General features: G+C 42.8%; 3 protein-coding genes across 5 annotated transcripts in view; 2 read left to right on the forward strand and 1 right to left on the reverse strand.

Annotated features, from left to right (window-relative positions):
* The window catches only part of fggy (FGGY carbohydrate kinase domain containing), a 15,743-nt gene extending 4,795 nt beyond the window's left edge, over nucleotides 1-10,948 (forward strand). The window contains exons 10-15 of one of the 3 annotated variants that reach the window (XR_014533843.1): nucleotides 582-656; nucleotides 772-892; nucleotides 1,091-1,185; nucleotides 1,539-1,637; nucleotides 1,752-1,813; nucleotides 4,257-4,554. Coding sequence is in view for 2 of the 3 variants with exons in the window: in XM_083542891.1 (XP_083399017.1) it covers nucleotides 582-656; nucleotides 772-892; nucleotides 1,091-1,185; nucleotides 1,752-1,813; nucleotides 4,257-4,368 (465 nt within the window). In the remaining variant the exon portion in view is untranslated. Of the gene's footprint in view, nucleotides 1-581; nucleotides 657-771; nucleotides 893-1,090; nucleotides 1,186-1,538; nucleotides 1,638-1,751; nucleotides 1,814-4,256; nucleotides 4,555-10,819 lie in introns of those variants that run through there. The other 2 variants (XM_083542890.1, XM_083542891.1) reach the window with 2 other exon arrangements.
* LOC310726891 (peroxiredoxin-6-like) lies at nucleotides 4,590-10,967 on the reverse strand. The gene is made up of 5 exons (XM_083542946.1): nucleotides 10,847-10,967; nucleotides 8,355-8,511; nucleotides 7,277-7,423; nucleotides 6,486-6,632; nucleotides 4,590-5,880 (listed from the first exon to the last, which is right to left on the reverse strand). Exons 1-5 carry the CDS (start codon nucleotides 10,936-10,938, stop codon nucleotides 5,674-5,676), a joined length of 750 nt encoding a protein of 249 aa, XP_083399072.1. The 5' UTR covers nucleotides 10,939-10,967; the 3' UTR covers nucleotides 4,590-5,673.
* Nucleotides 10,968-11,773: 806 nt separating this feature from the next.
* On the forward strand, nucleotides 11,774-17,901 carry LOC310726889 (polyisoprenoid diphosphate/phosphate phosphohydrolase PLPP6-like). Its single transcript, XM_083542944.1, has 2 exons — nucleotides 11,774-12,192; nucleotides 15,988-17,901. The coding sequence occupies exons 1-2, from the start codon at nucleotides 11,790-11,792 to the stop codon at nucleotides 16,362-16,364; spliced, it is 780 nt and encodes a 259-aa protein (XP_083399070.1). The 5' UTR covers nucleotides 11,774-11,789; the 3' UTR covers nucleotides 16,365-17,901.
* Nucleotides 17,902-17,928: the final 27 nt, after the last annotated feature.

A 17,928-nucleotide genomic window follows, 5' to 3' on the forward strand; every position in this document is an offset into this window, starting at 1 on the left:
ACATCCTCATAATCCTCACCACCATCATCCTCAGCTTCATCTTCATTCTCATCAACATCCTCATAATCCTCACCACCATCATCCTCAGCTTCATCATCATTCAAATCAACATTCTCATAATCCTCACCACCATCATCCTCATCATCATCATTCTCATCAACATCCTCATAATCCTCACCACCATCATCCTCAGCTTCATCATCATTCTCAACATCCTCATAATCCTCACCACCATCATCCTCATCATCATCATTCTCATCAACATCCTCATAATCCTCACCACCATCATCCTCATCATCATCATTCTCATCAACATCCTCAAAATCCTCACCATCCTCAGCTTCATCCTTAAAATCCTCACCACCATCATCCTCGCGGTCATCAGAATGATAACTATTCCCTCTTTTAATAGTTTGACTACTATTTTTACTCTCACACACGTTCAGTACTTTTGGCCACACAGTGTATTATACTAACCATAACTGTACTATAATTACTACTACATTTAAAACTACTAATAGACCATCTGAATGTATTTTTTCCCCCTCATGCGTAGTGCATTTTATTTGCACTGTGTGCAGGTTATTGGACTGTCTTTGTCTCAGACGCTGGATGACTTGGCTCTTCTTTACCTCGCTACACTCCAATCTACTGCTGTGAGTTTCAGATTGTATTCTCTTATATGAAAGACTGGACCACGCCCATCCACACCTCGTTTATTTGTTTGTTTGCTGTTTTCGGGGGGTGATTTGTGACTGTTGCTCACCACAGCTTGGCACCCGACACATCCTGGATGCGATGAGGGAAGCAGGGCATGACATCACGACCTTGTTCCTGTGTGGAGGACTCAGTAAGAACCCTCTGTTTGTACAGATACACGCCAACGTCACGGGTAAGAAAATATTAATATAAATAAAATATTAATTATATACTGAGTGTCAGGTGACACTGTTCTTCTGGGGTTCTGGTTTTTAATGGTCGGAAATTTGCAGAATTGTTCCTCTTCTTTTTTTTTTATTTGTGTGTGTGGGTGTGTGTGTGTGTGTGTGTGTGCGTGTGCGTGTGCGTGTGCGTGTGTGTGTGTGTGCAGGTTTGCCGATTGTCCTGCCTGCAGAGAGAGAGGCCGTGTTGGTCGGTGCAGCTGTTCTTGGAGCCTGTGCTTCACAGGACTACACGTCCATACCGGTACAGCAACAAATAACGCCACCTTCATCATCCTCATATCATCATCATCACCGGAATCCTCATAATCCACGTGGGGCTGAAATGATTTCTCGAGTATCTCCAGTAATTCAAATACAGAAAGTGTCTTTTTTGTTCCTTATGTCCTTCATTTATGTCATAAGCACTTAAAGGATTCTCACAGAAGAATCTCAGTGTAGGGTGGAACACTGTTTCCAGGTCAAAAATCTTTTGAATCTTAAATAAATGTGGTGTAAATGCAGCGAGAAATAAAGCAGTGGTAATACGTTCTGTGTGTGTGTGTGCGTGTGTGTGTGTGTGTGTGTGTGTGTGTGTGTGTGTGTGTGTGTTCTGAGGCACTATCGAGGTCAATGCGATAAGCGGACGTGTGATATTGAGCGTCTTTGTTGCGTACTTCAGACACCACTAACCCACATCAGAAGAACCTTCATTAGGTCAACGTCCTACATCTCCATAAAAAGCCAAATTAGTGCTGAAGTTTGTGTTTCTGTGGAAAAGGTGTCACATGTATTACGTGATATCTGTAATGAATGTCACTGTTTTTTCAGGAAGCCATGGAGAAAATGGCCAGCATAGGAGAAGTGGTTCAACCAGACCTCAAGCTCGAGAGGTGAGAAGATATGATTGGTCAGGTTTCATTTCCTCACCACCATCATGATGCTTACCATCATCATTCTTATCATCATCATCATCATCATCATCCTCAACATCATCCTCCTCATATTGCTTACTATCATCCTCCTCCTCCTCAACATAATCAATATCATCATCATCATTCTCCTCCTCAATATAATCAATATCATCCTCATAATGCCCACTATCATCATTCTTACCATCATCACCACCACCATCCTCCTCTCCATCATTCTCACCATCATCCTCATAATGCCCACTATCATCATTCTTACCACCATCATCATCATCACCACCACCACCACCATCCTCCTCACCATCCTCCTCACTAACTTCCTCGTAATGCCCACTATCATCATTCTTACCACCATCATCATCATCACCACCACCACCACCCTCCTCACCATCATCTTTACTATCATCCTCATATTGCCCACTATCATAATTCTTACCACCATCATCCTCCTCAACATCATCAATATCACTCTAAACACCATCATCCTCAGCATCACCATTATCATCCTCATAATCCTCACTATCATCATCCTCAGCATCTCTATTATCATCCTCAACATCTTCATCCTAATCCTCATCACTATCCTCCTCAACATCTTCATCCTAATCCTCATCACTATCCTCCTCAACATCTTCATCCTAATCCTCATCACTATCCTCCTCAACATCTTCATCCTAATCCTCATCACTATCCTCCTCAACATCTTCATCCTAATCCTCATCACTATCCTCCTCAACATCTTCATCCTAATCCTCATCACTATCCTCCTCAACATCTTCATCCTAATCCTCATCACTATCCTCCTCAACATCTTCATCCTAATCCTCATCACTATCCTCCTCAACATCTTCATCCTAATCCTCATCACTATCCTCCTCAACATCTTCATCCTAATCCTCATCACTATCCTCCTCAACATCTTCATCCTAATCCTCATCACTATCCTCCTCAACATCTTCATCCTAATCCTCATCACTATCCTCCTCAACATCTTCATCCTAATCCTCATCACTATCCTCCTCAACATCTTCATCCTAATCCTCCTCACCGTCCTTCTCAACATCTTCATCCTAATCCTCCTCACCGTTCTCCTCAACATCTTCATTTTAATCCTCCTCACCGTTCTCCTCAACATCTTCATCCTAATCCTCCTCACCGTTCTCCTCAACATCTTCATCCTAATCCTCCTCACCGTTCTCCTCAACATCTTCATTTTAATCCTCCTCACCGTTCTCCTCAACATCTTTATCCTAATCCTCCTCACCGTCCTCCTCAACATCTTTATCCTAATCCTCCTCACCGTTCTCCTCAACATCTTCATCCTAATCCTCCTCACCGTTCTCCTCAACATCTTCATCCTAATCCTCCTCACCGTTCTCCTCAACATCTTCATCCTAATCCTCCTCACCTTCCTCCTCAATATCATTTAAATAAAAAGATTTTTTTTTGTTAGAATGTCTCCAGTTAGTTTTCTGGTTAAATACAGTGAGACATTTCTGGTTCTCTGGTATTGTTGTGGTTCAGTAGGACGTTCAGGCTTCATTCAGAAAACACTACGAGCTGATCTGTGGTTTTCACACCTCTGAGAAAAACACTCAGATTACACGATTTATCTGATGTGACGACTCACGTGACCGCGTAGTTTCCCGCATTCTGATTGGCTGTTGATTTTTTTTTTTTTCTACACTCCGACTCCAGAGAATGTATATTTAAATGCGTTGTTGTTTCTATAGTAACGAAGACATCTGTTGTGGACAAGATGCTTGGACACTGGTTGTCTTCTGAGCTTTGAGAGAGAGCTTCATGTACATGAAATGTAGCGATAAATGGATAGAAAGTAAGCTGTATGTGTGTAAAAGAAAGATTGTTGCTCTATGTCTAAAAACACAGCAGGCAACATGACCTCAGTGATATACAGTTTTTATTAAATTCATTAGTATTTAATGTCCTCATAACGAGACGAGTGATAAACACCTGCGTACACACCTTTACCTTTTACACGTTTCCTCCATACTTCTTTACTCTTTAAAAAAAAAATATTGGGCCCCTGAGATTTTTGACCCTTTTTGTCATCCATAATTTTAATTTGGCTTCAGCTCTTCTTACTGACGTGATGTCACCCAACTCCCTTCTTTCTGAGTGTATGAGTGTGGGAACTTCTCCAGGCGGTGGGTTCACACTGCGAGTCCGGACCCCAGGTTTATTTACGCCAATCAAAACATTTCCAAACAGAGCGCACGCTCGATCCTGATTGGTGGATTGCTGCCTGTTTGACCAGTTATGTTACTTCATTACTGTCCAACAATGATATACTGTGTGTATATATATATATATAAATGGTGTGTGTGTGTGTGTGTGTGTGTGTGTGTGTGTGTGTGTGTGTGTGTGTGTGTGTGTGTATCAGCTTTTACAGGAGAAAGTACGCCGTCTTCCTGCGTCTCTTCACCCATCAGAGAGAGTACGCAGCACTGATGAGAAACCGCCCCTCTTACACTTCGTCTCCTCTCAGGAAGTGAAAGTCTCACAGTTTCCTCTGCGGGGTATTCAGACCCGAAACCCGTGCTGCCGTCGGTTCTGGTTCCGCCCCTGATGCTGCTAATTTCTCCTTCACTCATAAGACCTTTAAACATGAACGTCCTTGATAGTCCTTGATTTACTTTCTACTGAGAACTTGATCAACAATGGTCTGGAGATAAAACCTACCTCAGCTCTCAGTGTGGTGAATGCTAACAGAAGCAGAGAGGTGTGTGTGTGTGTGTGTGTGTGTGTGTGTGTGTGTGTGTGTGTGTGTGTGTGTGTGTGTGTGTGTGTGTGTGTGTGTGTGTGTGTGTGTGTGTGTGTGTGTGTGTGTGTGTGTGTGTGTGTGTGTGTGTGTGTGTGTGTGTGTGTGTGTGTGAGAACAGACAAACCGAAAGCCACAAAGCCATCCAGTGTCGTGTAAACCTTTCAGCAGCTGAGCAAGCGATCTGCTTCAAACACACTTTAACATGATATTCATGCACCTATATACACCAGATCCACCTTCATATACTCTCAGGATCTTCTCCGATTTACGCTGTTTTGATATTTCGGCTTCTCAGAGAACAGGAATTCTCTTTGTGACTCTCAAAATTCACAACCACGTATTTCAAAAAGGAAAAAAGGAAGTGACAGTGTTAATAGCATGTGTTTATTTCCTGCGACCCACATTACATGGTATCAGTGCAGGTTTGAATACACTGTATGGACTAAAGCTTGTGGACACCTGATCATTTACGGGTGGAATAACCTCTACTCTTCTGCGAAGATATTCCACTAGATTTTGTGGAGATTTGTTCTTCTTTGTTCTCATTTACATTTATGAAAAATGCTCTAATCCAGAGCAACTTCCAATAATCCCATTTATACAACTGAGGGCACTTGAGGGTTTCTCAAGGGCCCGAGCTTGGTGATGCTGGGGCTTCGAACTCACAGCCTTCTCACATCTTAATCACTGAGCTACCACTTCAGAATTCATCCCAAAATGTTTTTAATAGGTTTGGAGCTCTATAGCCGGAGATCTTCATGGAGCTGGGTTTGTGTCTATTGTAATTTAGAAACAGGTTTGGGTCTCCTAGTTCTAGTTCAAGGAAAGTCAGGTGTCCCAATACTTTTGTCGATACTGTATTATATACTGTATACATATTATATATCGTATAACATTTAAACTGAACGAGGTTGTAATGTCATTAGGGTATACAAACTTTTGCACTCCAGTGTAAAAAGGCAATAGGATTTCTGTTTCACGTCGTCTTTATGTCACGTATCTCAAAATCGATCGGTTGGAGATTCATCTTCATTCTTCAGAGAGCGAGTTCTATAGTTTCCGTAGTTTGGTCTCGTCCAGTTCTTTGGTCCTCTGAGTTGTGGTTGTGGTTTGTCCGAGGTTGTGGGGTGTAGCGCAGATACTTCTTCCCAGATGGAAGCTCTTTAGTGTAGACTCCAGCAGGGAACAGGCTCCTGGCTTCTTCCTCAGGGATGCTCGGTGGAACCATGACCCGGTCCCCAGGCTGTTGGAAAGACAAAGGAAATCTTTGAGACCCTTGATATAACCCCTCAATTACTGAAGCACATCAACATTAAACTAAGAGACCTAAACTTGGTAGGGAATGACATCTGTGCACAAAGTCAGCTTCTTTGAAGAGCTGCTTTCCATGGGTTGGATTGGAAGATCTGCTACAGAGCTCCAACCCTATTGTACATGATGATTTAGACCGCCGACTCCTCACCTCACCTACATCAGTACCTGAATCCAATAACATCCGTATCCCTGAATGAGATCTCACACAAATCTCCACAAAATCTGGTAGAACATCTTCCCAGAAAAGTGGAGCTTATTATAAGAGCAATTGGGACTAGATGTTGAATGTTCAAAAACAAGACTTATGTCCGTACAATGGTTTTCAAATGAACACGCAGAAAACCATATCTAGCGACGCTTTCCCACGAACGAACTGTTACCACAGCAACGATGACGTATTAGGACGAGCGCATGAATATTCCTATACAGAAACCACAATCCGGGTTTGAAATCTTCGCCCTACGATTGGCACTGCGGAGTTTTTCTAAACAGCGTAATCGGTTTGTTCAATCGAAGTCCTTCACACATGCCCACCTTCCAGTCTACAGGGGTCGCCACTCGCCGGTACGCCGTCAGTTGCAAAGAATCGATCACTCGCAGGATCTCGTCGAAGTTGCGCCCCGTAGTGGCCGGGTAGAGGAGCGACAGCTTGAGCTTCTTATCGGGGCCGATCACGAACACCTTGAACAACGAGACGTAGAAAGTCAGAGAGAGATTTTAGTTACTAGATTAATCTCAGTTTATAGGAAATTGCTATGAACAAAATTTGACCAGATGATTCAGACGTAGCTGAGTTCCGCTCACTACTTAGATCTCCTCTATCATACTACAGCTAATATCCTGAAAGGTCTAAACCTTAACCAATGCTTTCCTAAAGTCACAGAGACAAATCTTTTCTAAATACCACATGTTTAATACAGTGGTCCCCTGGAACTCTCAGGGGTTACGTTCAACATATCTTACATAAGACCCCCCGCAAGTTCCAAAAATCTGCGAATTTTGGATGCACCCCCGCAGCCCCTATGGTACCGTAGTGAATTAATCTAGACGTTATGTCACTTTATAAACATACCATGTTATTCCTAATGTTTCTGAACATTCGGTCCCGCTGCGGATTCCCGCAAATTTTAAAATAATCCGCAACTTGCTGTTAGTCAGGTTCCAAACGAGAACCCGCAAATTTTCCAAGCCCTGAATTATCAAGGGTTGACTGTATATGCCCACGTTGACTGTATGCGCCGTCTGCCCTCTTCTACATACACGAGCTCACAGTGATCTACGATTGGCTGATATCGTTGTGAGGTAAATAGTCTAGTTGCACTCACGCATCGGGCAGTTAGCGGCATTCCGGCCTGGTCTTTCGCGTCAGGGTCCAGCATGCCCAGCTCCACAGCCAGCTCACGCTTAGAATCCGCTATGATGGGAAACGGGAACGTGGAGACCGTCTCGTCGTTATTGTAGGCCAGGATGTCCTAAAAAACAAGCAGCTATCGTAAATCAGCGTACACCAGAAAGTAGACTTCCTACTTCCTACTAACAAAAGGACTCCAGGTTGCTTTTCTCCACAAGTCAAAATTTTTGTCCTGATTGACTCCTGTAGTTGTGGATTTCTTCGACAGCAGCTCTGTTTATTATATATTAACACGCTCTTTTGAATACATCAGCGTTTCCATGGCAACAGCTCATTCCGAATGCTGAGGTTTTCTGTGAGGAAAGCTTTATGTGACATGGTTGAAAGGAGTCTCTCCAGTGTCACTGTTTTGCAACAATCAAAAGTAAAGCGTATGTGAAGGTGGTTTGGGGATTCAAAAGTATTAAAGAAGTACGTTTTATTTAACAATCAATACAAAATTGTCGGCTAGATGAACGAATGAATAGATGGGTAAATAGAAGAAGGGACGGACGGACAGGCAGATGGAGGGTGAATGGATAGATGATTGGACCAACGAATGGAGTTGATGGATGGACAGGTGGATGTATGGAGGAACTGATAAATGATTGAATATATAGATGCATGGTTAGATGGATAGCCAGGCGAATGAATGGATTAATATAGGGGCATGCGGATAGAAGGATGGCTTGAAGGAGGGATGAGTAAATATATGGGCATGCAGATAGAAGGATAGCCAGGCAGATGGATGGATGAACTGATAAATGAATCATTATATAGATGCATGGTTAGAAGGATGGCCAGGCGGATGGATGGATGAATATATGGGCACGCGGATAGAAGGAGGCCAGGTGGATGGATGGATGGATGGATGACTGGATTTGGATTCTAAGCATAACATGATTTCATCCCTGATGTTTTTTTTAAACACAGTAAAAGTCTTTATTTTGTTTATCTCTTTGATCTGCTTGTGTGCTCATCGAATTCACTCGGATTCTGTCGGGCGTACGTACTTTACTCCAGCCGTGGTGATCCTCCACACTGTCGATGGACAGAGCGATCATCTTCACGTTGCGCTTGGTGAACTCTGGACTGGTCGCTGCAGCTCGTCCCAGCTCGGTGGTGCACACGGGCGTGTAGTCGCGGGGGTGAGAGAACAGGATGCCCCAGCTATGGAAGAAAAGGTGGTGCACAATTCTACACAGGATTCACTCCAGATATTCAAAATAAACTCCTATTTTCGCCTCAGTGTCTGGAGCGTATGGAAATTTCACTCCGAGCATCAGGCCCTAAACATGGATTTAAATATTATGATACGTATAAATAATATGACGTGTTTGTTATCTGAGAGCTTATTACTGAGTATATCAGCAAGAAAACAGCTGTTTATTCTTTGATATCGGAGGTTCGAGGTTTCATAATTTGCACCCTGCTGGAAAAAAAAAAAAAAGCTCCACCTGTTCTGAGATGTTCCACTAGATTTTGTGTGGATGTGTGAGATCGTATTCAGGGACGAGGGTGTTAGTACTGATACAGTCAGAGCTCTATAGCAGGAGATCTTCCACATCTTCCAACCCATGGAAAGCAGATCTTCATGGAGATGGCTTTGTTTCGCAATAACTTCTTTCTAACTTGATATCTAACTATAAAATCAGTATTCGTTGCTGAAGATCACAGGACCAGACAGTAGCTGGATTAGTCATGTGGCATCTCTTTTGCTTTGCTGGGTGAATAAAAGCTTTCACAGCACTGCCAAGGTTTCCTCCCCGTTTCCTCCGTGACACCATGACCTGCATCATCAGCACAAATCACAAACCCACTTCAAACACTAGTTTAGAGTGCAGCCTCATCACCTTCGTCACTATGAACACTCCACGTACATTTAACACGTGGGATGAAAAAGATCTGCCCTTGAATTGTCTATAACACTCAAATCGGTCCAGTCTACAGGAAGTTTCCAGGTGAAGAAAACCAGAAAGTTGAGAAGAAACCCAATGGGTTGCCAGTTCATTAATCTTTACACTTAGATTGTAAAGGGTTTATATATATATATATATCCAAATTTCCAGGTGCAGAAAACCAGAAAGTTGAGAATGAACCCAGGGGTTTGCCAGTTATGTAACGTGTACAGTTAGATCGTTTTTTTTTTACCCAGGTTTATATCCAAATTTTCAGGTAAAAGAAACCTGGCAATAAACACACTGGGTTGCCAGTCACCATGAATACACCGTAAACAGTAAACGAATGGCACTGTAGCATTGCAGGAACCACAAACTTGAGCATAAACCCAGTGGGTTGCCAATCTCAGACATTAAGAATGCAGATCTACAGTCAATGATCCAGTCTGATGTAATTCCCTGAGTGAGTTGCCAGTTGTGTAAATTTACAATAAGAGTGTTTTTTTCATGAAAACTGAGCAGAAATGTCACCAAAACTTTTTATGGGAGAAGAGAAAATCTATAACTATCACACTGGTTCCTTCTCATAATAAAGGATAATGCAAACACTGGGTTGCCATTACTGTAATATTTACAGTTAGATTGTTTTTAAGAAGTGTAGAGGGTTTTACTTCAACATTTTTAGCTGGAGGAAAGCAGAAACTTGAACAAAAGGTAAGGGAAACAATGTAGTGTAGTTCCCTAGGTGGGTTGCCAGTTATGTCATAATTAAAGGTAGATTGATTTGTGTTGAAGGGTGGAAGTTTTATATACAAATTTCCAGGTGGAAGAAACCTAAGCAAAAAAACAGTGGGTTGCCAGTCATAATGAATACAACATGAACACTAAATGGGTGGAAATTCACCAGCAACCCAAACTTATTTACAGTTAGATTGTTTTTTTGTGTAAATGTGAAGAAGGTTTATATCTAAATTAGATGGAAGAAAACAAAAAGCATGAGCATTCAGAAAAAAAAGAATTCTGATGTACAGTACAGTCTAATGTAATTCCCTGGCTGGGTTGCCAGTTATGTCGTATTTAGATTTTTTTAAGCAGTGTAGGAGGTTTTTATCCACATTTCCAGGTGGACCAGGAACCAGAAATATTCTCAGGTATAAAGGTAAAGGGGTCCAGTCTGGGGAGATTTTGCCAATTCAACTGTAAACATTTAAGAACTGGCAACTCTCTGGTTTGGGTTGCCAGTTCTGCTATATTTACAGTTTTATTGTTTGTTTATACAGTGTAAAAGGTTTTTTTATTTTAAAAAAAGATCCAGGTGGACTAAACCAGAAACTTGGGCATAAAACCAGAGGGTTGCCATAAAAACCCAGTCACCATGAATACACAGCCTGGGTTGCCAGTTCTGTAATATTTTCAGTCAAATATAGTTTTTACGCAGTAGAGGGTTTACATACACATTTCCAGGTGGACAAGAAACTTGAGTATAAAGAAAACTTTTTATTAAAATAAAACATTATTTCCTGCTTTATTTTTGTATTCTAATGTTTTTAGTTTCAGACCTCATGCGGTGTGTATTTTAGGTGCTGGTGTGTAAAAGCGCTACTCACGAGTCTCCCAGGTATTCATGGAGTCTGAGGGTCCCGATGGTGCTCTCGGCTTCAAAGTCTGGGAACACATCTCCGAGCAGAGGAGCTGGCATTCTGCTGCTGATGATGATGATGATAGTGATGAGGAACAAGATGAGATGAAAGTAAAATGGCACGCGCGCCGCCTACACCCCCCTTCCCGTTCCGCGTCATGGCCATGTGACGTAAGAGGAGTTCCCGTGTGCGCACGTCATAACTAATGGCACCTTTACAAACCATGAACATGTCCTACTGCTCCCTAATGACGTCCAGTAGACCCCAACGTGTGATCTTCAATGATGTTCCATTTGTCCTTCATGGTATCAGACCATTAGAGTTTCCATTAAAACCAGTACAACATCTATGATGGCCTCTACTGTTTGTTTCTGGAACACCAGACTTCTCCAGCCATATGTGGATCTTCTCCAAACTGGATACCGCATATTCCCATAATTGTGTTCCTCCACAAGGTTGGAGGCGAACATGATGTCTTTGGGTGTGGATGCATGAAACTTTCCCTGCACACGAAACTGGAGATTCAAACCTGTTCCAGCATGACATCCGTGCATAAATCCAGCTTCATGAAGATCCATAGATCCATGGATCCTGCTTCAACCCTGATACGTATGAACGCTGATGGCACCCCAGACCTTTTTTACCTCACCTACAGTGTAGCAAGGAGCACAAATTTCCACATCTTGTGGAACATCTTCCCAGAAGATTGGAGGTCATTCTAAGAGCAAACCAGGACTATATATGTTAGAGGGGCTTCGCTTAGTCATGTGACCATCTAAGCTCCAAGCTGGTGGTCCCGAGGACGTGCAGTAGATTATAAATAGCCCAGGTGAGTTGAAGAGAACTTTTCAAGAGTCCTGTTCCTGCATGCGCGCCTGGAATCGGGATTCAGCGGAGCTTCAGTTACGCCATGCCGTCTCCAAAAGCGCGCAGGAACAGCGCCGTGGCCTTGACGACCAGCGGACCACCCGCATTGTCTCCCTGCTCCTCCTTATCTTCCTCATCCTCCACGTCCTCCTCAGTGTCTCGGTCCAGACGCCGGACTTCCAGCATCGCGCCGCTCGCTTCTCCCGCGCGCCCGAGCCCGTCCCTCCCCGCCGTGGCGCTGCGTTCGCTGCTGGCCGTGGATGTGTGGTTCTCCCGCAGGATGGCGCTGTGCGCCGGGAAGGAGGCGCCCCTGGGGGGAATGAGGCCGCTGGTGAAGCTTGTGGAGCTCAGCGGACACGCGGTGACCTGGATCTCCATCACCCTCTACTTTCTCATCTCCAGTGAAACTGTGAAGGAGCAAGAAGTCATGATCAACCTGTTCCTGGGTAAATGTTACACTGCGCAGCATGGTGTATAAACACACACACACACACACACACACACACACACACACACACACACACACACACACACACACACACACACACACACACACACACACACACACCCACCGTTTCGTGCTGTTATATTTACAATACGATTGTTCCTTAAGCAGAAAACTCCAAGTTACTACATCTCTGTCTGTCTCTCTGTCTCATTACCTCTATCTGTCTGTCTCTACTTCTGTCTCTCTGTCTCTACACCTCTATCTGTCTGTCTCTACTTCTGTCTCTCTGTCTCTACACCTCTATCTATCTGTCTCTACTTCTGTCTCTACACCTCTATCTATCTGTCTCTACTTCTGTCTCTCTGTCTCTACACCTCTATCTATCTGTCTCTACTTCTGTCTCTCTGTCTCTACACCTCTATCTATCTGTCTCTACTTCTGTCTCTCTGTCTCTACACCTCTATCTGTCTGTCTCTACTTCTGTCTCTCTGCCTCTACACCTCTATCTGTCTGTCTCTACTTCTGTCTCTCTGCCTCTACACCTCTATCCATCTGTCTCTACTTCTGTCTCTCTGTCTCTACACCTCTATCTATCTGTCTCTACTTCTGTCCCTCTGTCTCTACACCTCTATCTGTCTGTCTCTACTTCTGTCTCTCTGTCTCTACACCTCTATCTGTCTGTCTCTACTTCTGTCTCTCTGTCTCTACACCTCTATCTGTCTGTCTCTACTTCTGTCTCTCTGCCTCTACACCTCTATCCATCTGTCTCTACTTCTGTCTCTCTGTCTCTACACCTCTATCCATCTGTCTCTACTTCTGTCTCTCTGTCTCTACACCTCTATCTATCTGTCTCTACTTCTGTCTCTCTGTCTCTGTCTTTACATTTCTGTCTGTTTCTACTTATGTCTGTCTGTCTGTCTGTCTGTCTGTTTGTCTTTCTCTACTTCTCCACCTGTCTCTTTTTCTGTCTCTCTTTCTCTCTCTACAACTCTCTGTCTCTGTCTACATAGATATCTTTCTCTCTTTCTGTCTCTACACCTCTATCTATCTGTCACTACTTCACCCTGTCTGTCTCTGTCATCACCTCTCTGTCTCTCTGTATGTCTTTCTCCACTTCTCCATCTGTCTCTTTTTCTGTCTTTGTTTTTCTCTCTACATCTCAGTCTGTCTCTGTCTACATAGATATCTTTCTCTCTTTCTGTCTCTACACCGCTATCTATCTGTTTCTACTTCACTCTGTCTGTCACTGTCTTTACATCTCTTTCTGTCTGTCTGTCTGTCTGTCTGTCTGTCTGTCTGTCTGTCTGTCTGTCTGTCTGTCTGTCTCTAAATCTGTCTCTATATCTCTGTCTGTGCTATTTCTGTCTGTCTGTCTTCACCTCTGACTGTCTTTCTCTACTTCTCTGTTTGTCTCTACACCTATCTGTCTCTTTTTCTGTCTCTATTTCTCTCTCTACACCTCTATTTGTCTCTACTTCAGTCAGTCTGTCTCTACACCTCTGTCTGTCTGTACCTACATTCGTCTGTCTGCCTCTTTGTCTGTCTTTTTTTAAATCTCTCTCTCTCTCTCTCTCTCTCTCTCTCTCTCTCTCTCTCTCTCTCTCTCTCTCTCTCTCTCTCTCTCTCTGTTGACACCCTGTCTATACAGCTCTCTTTTTGTTTGACTATTTTGTGTCTTTTTCTAAACATCTCTCTGTGTCTGTGAAAATTTATGTGCATAATTCATAATTCTCTTTTAATTCCATTCTCTCTCTCTCTCTCTCTCTCTCTCTCTCTCTCTCTCTCTCTCTCTCTCTCTCTCTCTCTCTCTCTCTCTCTCTCTCTCTCTCTTTCCCTCTCTCATTCTATCTCTAAATCCCTACAATAGCTAATGGACAGATATATTATCTTTTTTCCATGGACCATCCCACAGTGCCCTCGGTCAGTGCGCGTATCTTTCATATGTGGATACTTTGGGCGTCGTCCAGGTTCCATTTTTATCCTGCTTTCTATTAATGTACAGTTCAAGGCAGCTGGAGGGATAAAGAACAATGGACACGCTGGTGGAAAAAATGTCTCCGCTGTCACCCTGTAAATACACTGCACTGCATTCTGGCAACAGTCCAGAAGTTCAGACATGCAAATATTCAGAGGACCAAAACCAATCGTTCATTTATAAAAGCAAAAGTTGCTTAGGGGGCAATTTCTGAAGGAACGTCTAAGGGTTCTTTGAAGAACCCAGCAATGGATTCTGGTTTCTACTCCTAATTTAGCCTGCAAAAATCTTCATGCAATTCGGCAGATGCTTTTATCCAGAGTTCATTACAATCACTTCATTCATACACTGAGCAGTTGAGGGCCTGGTGGTGGTTGGATTTGAACTCACAACCTTCTGATCAGACGTCCAACATCTTAATTATTAAAATACAATTTTTAACGTTTGTCTCTCTGTCTCCACTACGTGCAGTCTGTCTGTCTGTCTGTCTGTCTGTCTGTCTGTCTGTCTGTCTGTCTGTCTGTCTGTCTGTCTGTCTGTCTGTCTGTCTGTGTCTGCCCTCTGTACGTCTCTCCATCTTTCTCTTTCTTAGTCTGTCTTTTAATATCTCTTAATCATCTGTTTGTCTGTATCTGTTTCTAAATCTCTTTGTCTGTCTGTCCATAAATCTCTTTTTTTTTTCTCTCTGTTTATACATCTGTTACTATGCATGTCTGTCTGGGTGTTTCCTTCTCTATCTGTCTATACCACTCTCTGTCTCTCCTACTCCCTGTCTGTATGTCTGTCTGTCTGTCTGTCTATACTACTCCTCTGTCTCTACTACTCTCAGTCTGTCTGTCCGCCTCTCTGTTTGTCCATACAACTCTCTGTCTCTCCTATTCTCTGTCTGTTTTTCCATACAACTCTCTTTCTCTACTACTCCCTGTCTGTCTGTCTGTCTGTCTGTCTGTCTGTCTGTCTGTCTGTCTGTCTGTCTGTCTGTCTGTCTGTCCATACAACTCTTTGTCTCTCCTATTCTCTGTCTGTCTGTCTGTCTGTCTGTATGTCTGTTTGTCCATACAACTCTTTGTCTCTCCTATTCTCTGTCTGTCTGTCTGTCTGTCTGTCTGTCTGTCTGTCTGTCTATACTACTCCCCTGTCTGTCTGTCTGTCTGTCTGTCTGTCTGTCTGTCTGTCTGTCTGTCTGTCCATACAACTATCTGTTTCTACTACTTTCTGTCTGTCTGTCAGTCTGTCTGTCTGTCTGTCTGTACTACTCTCTGTTTCTACTACTCTCAGTCTGTCTGTCTGTCTGTCTGTCTGTCTGTCTGTCTGTCTGTCTGTCTGTCTGTCTGTCTGTCTATACAACTATCTGTCTCTCCTACTCCCTTTCTGCCTATCTGTATGTCCGTACAACTCTCTGTCTCTCAGACTCCCTGTCTGTCTGTCTGTCTGTCTGTCTGTCTGTCTGTCTGTCTGTCTGTCTGTACAATTCTCTGTCTCTCTGACTCTATGTTTGTGTGTTTACATTTGTTTGTCTGCTTCCTTTGGTCTGTTTTTGTTGCTCTGTCTATACATCTCTCATTTGCTATCTTTTTGTTTATACATCTGTCTATCTGTCTGTCTCTCAGTAAAGTGTGCTAGAATTCCTCCAACACAATGAAATGTGACGCTTTTAATGATCTGATCTGAATGAGCTTTAGAGGTGACAGATCTGAACAGACTCACTGAAAAACCTGGCATGCTGATTATAAGTAGTTCATTTTCCTTTTAAAGAATAAATATAACTTGTTTTCATCCTCCTGTCCTCCCTCTTTCCATCTTTTTCTCTTTCCCTAGCCATATTGTTAGACCACGCCCTGGTTAAACTAGTGAAGCGTGCTGTGAGTTATCATCACTCCGAGTGGTTCGCCACTTTGCTTCCTCAACCTCACTCCTTCCCGTCAGGCCATGCTACCCGGGTTGCCATGTGCGCCCGTTTCCTGCAGGCACGGCTGCTGTCAGACTGCCCCATGCGCTTTGTGCTGCTCTCCTGGACCCTCCTCCTGGCTCTGACGCAGGTTCTGCTTGGACAGCACAACGTGAGCGGCGTTGTCCTCGCTCTGGCTATGGGCTCCTGTCACTACAGCGTGGTGGAGACATGCTGGCTGTCTGTGGAGAGGCTTCAGGATGTCCTGATTGCTGCAGTCGGGAAACACGTCACCCAGAAGGGCTGAGAGACACATAACGGCCTTATCATACTTTCTGAATAAGCAGATTTAACACACTTATAAACACACACACACAAAACAAAGAATAATAAGGTTTGTAAAGTGGACACGTTTATGGTCAAAAGTATTGGGGCGCCTGGTTTTTCCAGACGTATTTTCTTTTTCTCCAAACCTTTCACACAATTGTACAGGACGCCTTTGGATGCAGTAGCATTAAATTTTCCCTTGAACTAGGAGACCTGGGACCTGCTCCAGTAGAACTCAAAACCTACTGGCCTTCTCACCTCACTTTTATTTACAGCATTTGTCAGACACACTTATCTACAGCAACTGAAGATATTTTAGTTATACAGCTGAGCAACAACGGCAGAAAAAAGTGTTTTGTTCTTTTCTTTTATCCATTTACAGCTACAGGGAAGTTTGTAGAAAATCTCTGAACCAAGTTAGATCTCATTCTTATGTACTGACCATTTCATTTATACAGCTGAGGGTTAAGGGCCTTGCTCAAGGGTCCAGCAATGGGAGCTTGATAGTGCTGGGATTTGAACACATGACCTTCCGATCAGGAATCCAACATCTTATCCACTGAGCTACCACTTCATCGCACCCATTAGCACCTGACTTTACTAACGCCCTTGTTTCAGAATCTCCACAAAATTTAGTATAACATCTTCCCAGAAGAATGGGGGTTAATGCAACCTGGAAATGTAGACTAAATCTGGAACAGGATGTTAAAAAAAAAATCTTATGGTCGGGTGACCACAAACATTTGGCCATACAGTCTATACATTTTTGTCCATATACATGTATATAATTATATATAATGTGTGTGTTAAAAGAGTGTGTAGCGAAAAGGTCTCCTAAAGATCTAGAATGTGCTACTGAGGCACTGATCCCTTTTTGTAGCATATTTATAACAAACCAAACAAAGACAACATCATATAAGGAGTAAAAATGTTCTAACTCATCACCATAATATCCATATCTCCTATTTTTTAATAACATTTCTGTCTCAAAGCTACATTTTGCTCTTAGATGAGTAAAAGAGATGAAGGTTTTAAAGTAAATAGACTTAGCAATGCAAAATGACCTTATTTGCAATAGGTTGGCTATGCTATCGCTAGGCAGCTAGCATGCTACTTTCAGGTTCAAATGTTTTAAAGTGGCCTCGTGAGTCAATATCTTGATTTCACTGAAAATATCAGAATTCCTGTTAAGCATGTGATGTTGCAGATGTTTCATAATGGTGAATGTATATTCGGTATAATCTACTGTATAATTGATATGGTGTGGGAAAAGGGTCATACATTCGTGCTGAAATAATGCATTTTTCAGGTATTTAAATGATTATGTTTCTATAGATTGTTCTAGTAGATTAAAAATACTGTGTCCTCCAACCAGACCCTGGATTATAGTATAAGATACTCAGCGGTTAACGTCTGAGAGATGAATATATTTGGTCAACTAGCCTTTTGTGTCATCATTGTTTATAACTATATCTTCTTTGTATTTCACAAATTAAAATTACACAAAAGTTTTTAAACACTTGATTTTTCCAGCCATATGTGGT

Source organism: Silurus aristotelis, assembly GCF_946808225.1.
Source record: "Silurus aristotelis genome assembly, chromosome: 5".
Classification (NCBI taxonomy): Eukaryota; Metazoa; Chordata; class Actinopteri; order Siluriformes; family Siluridae; genus Silurus; species Silurus aristotelis.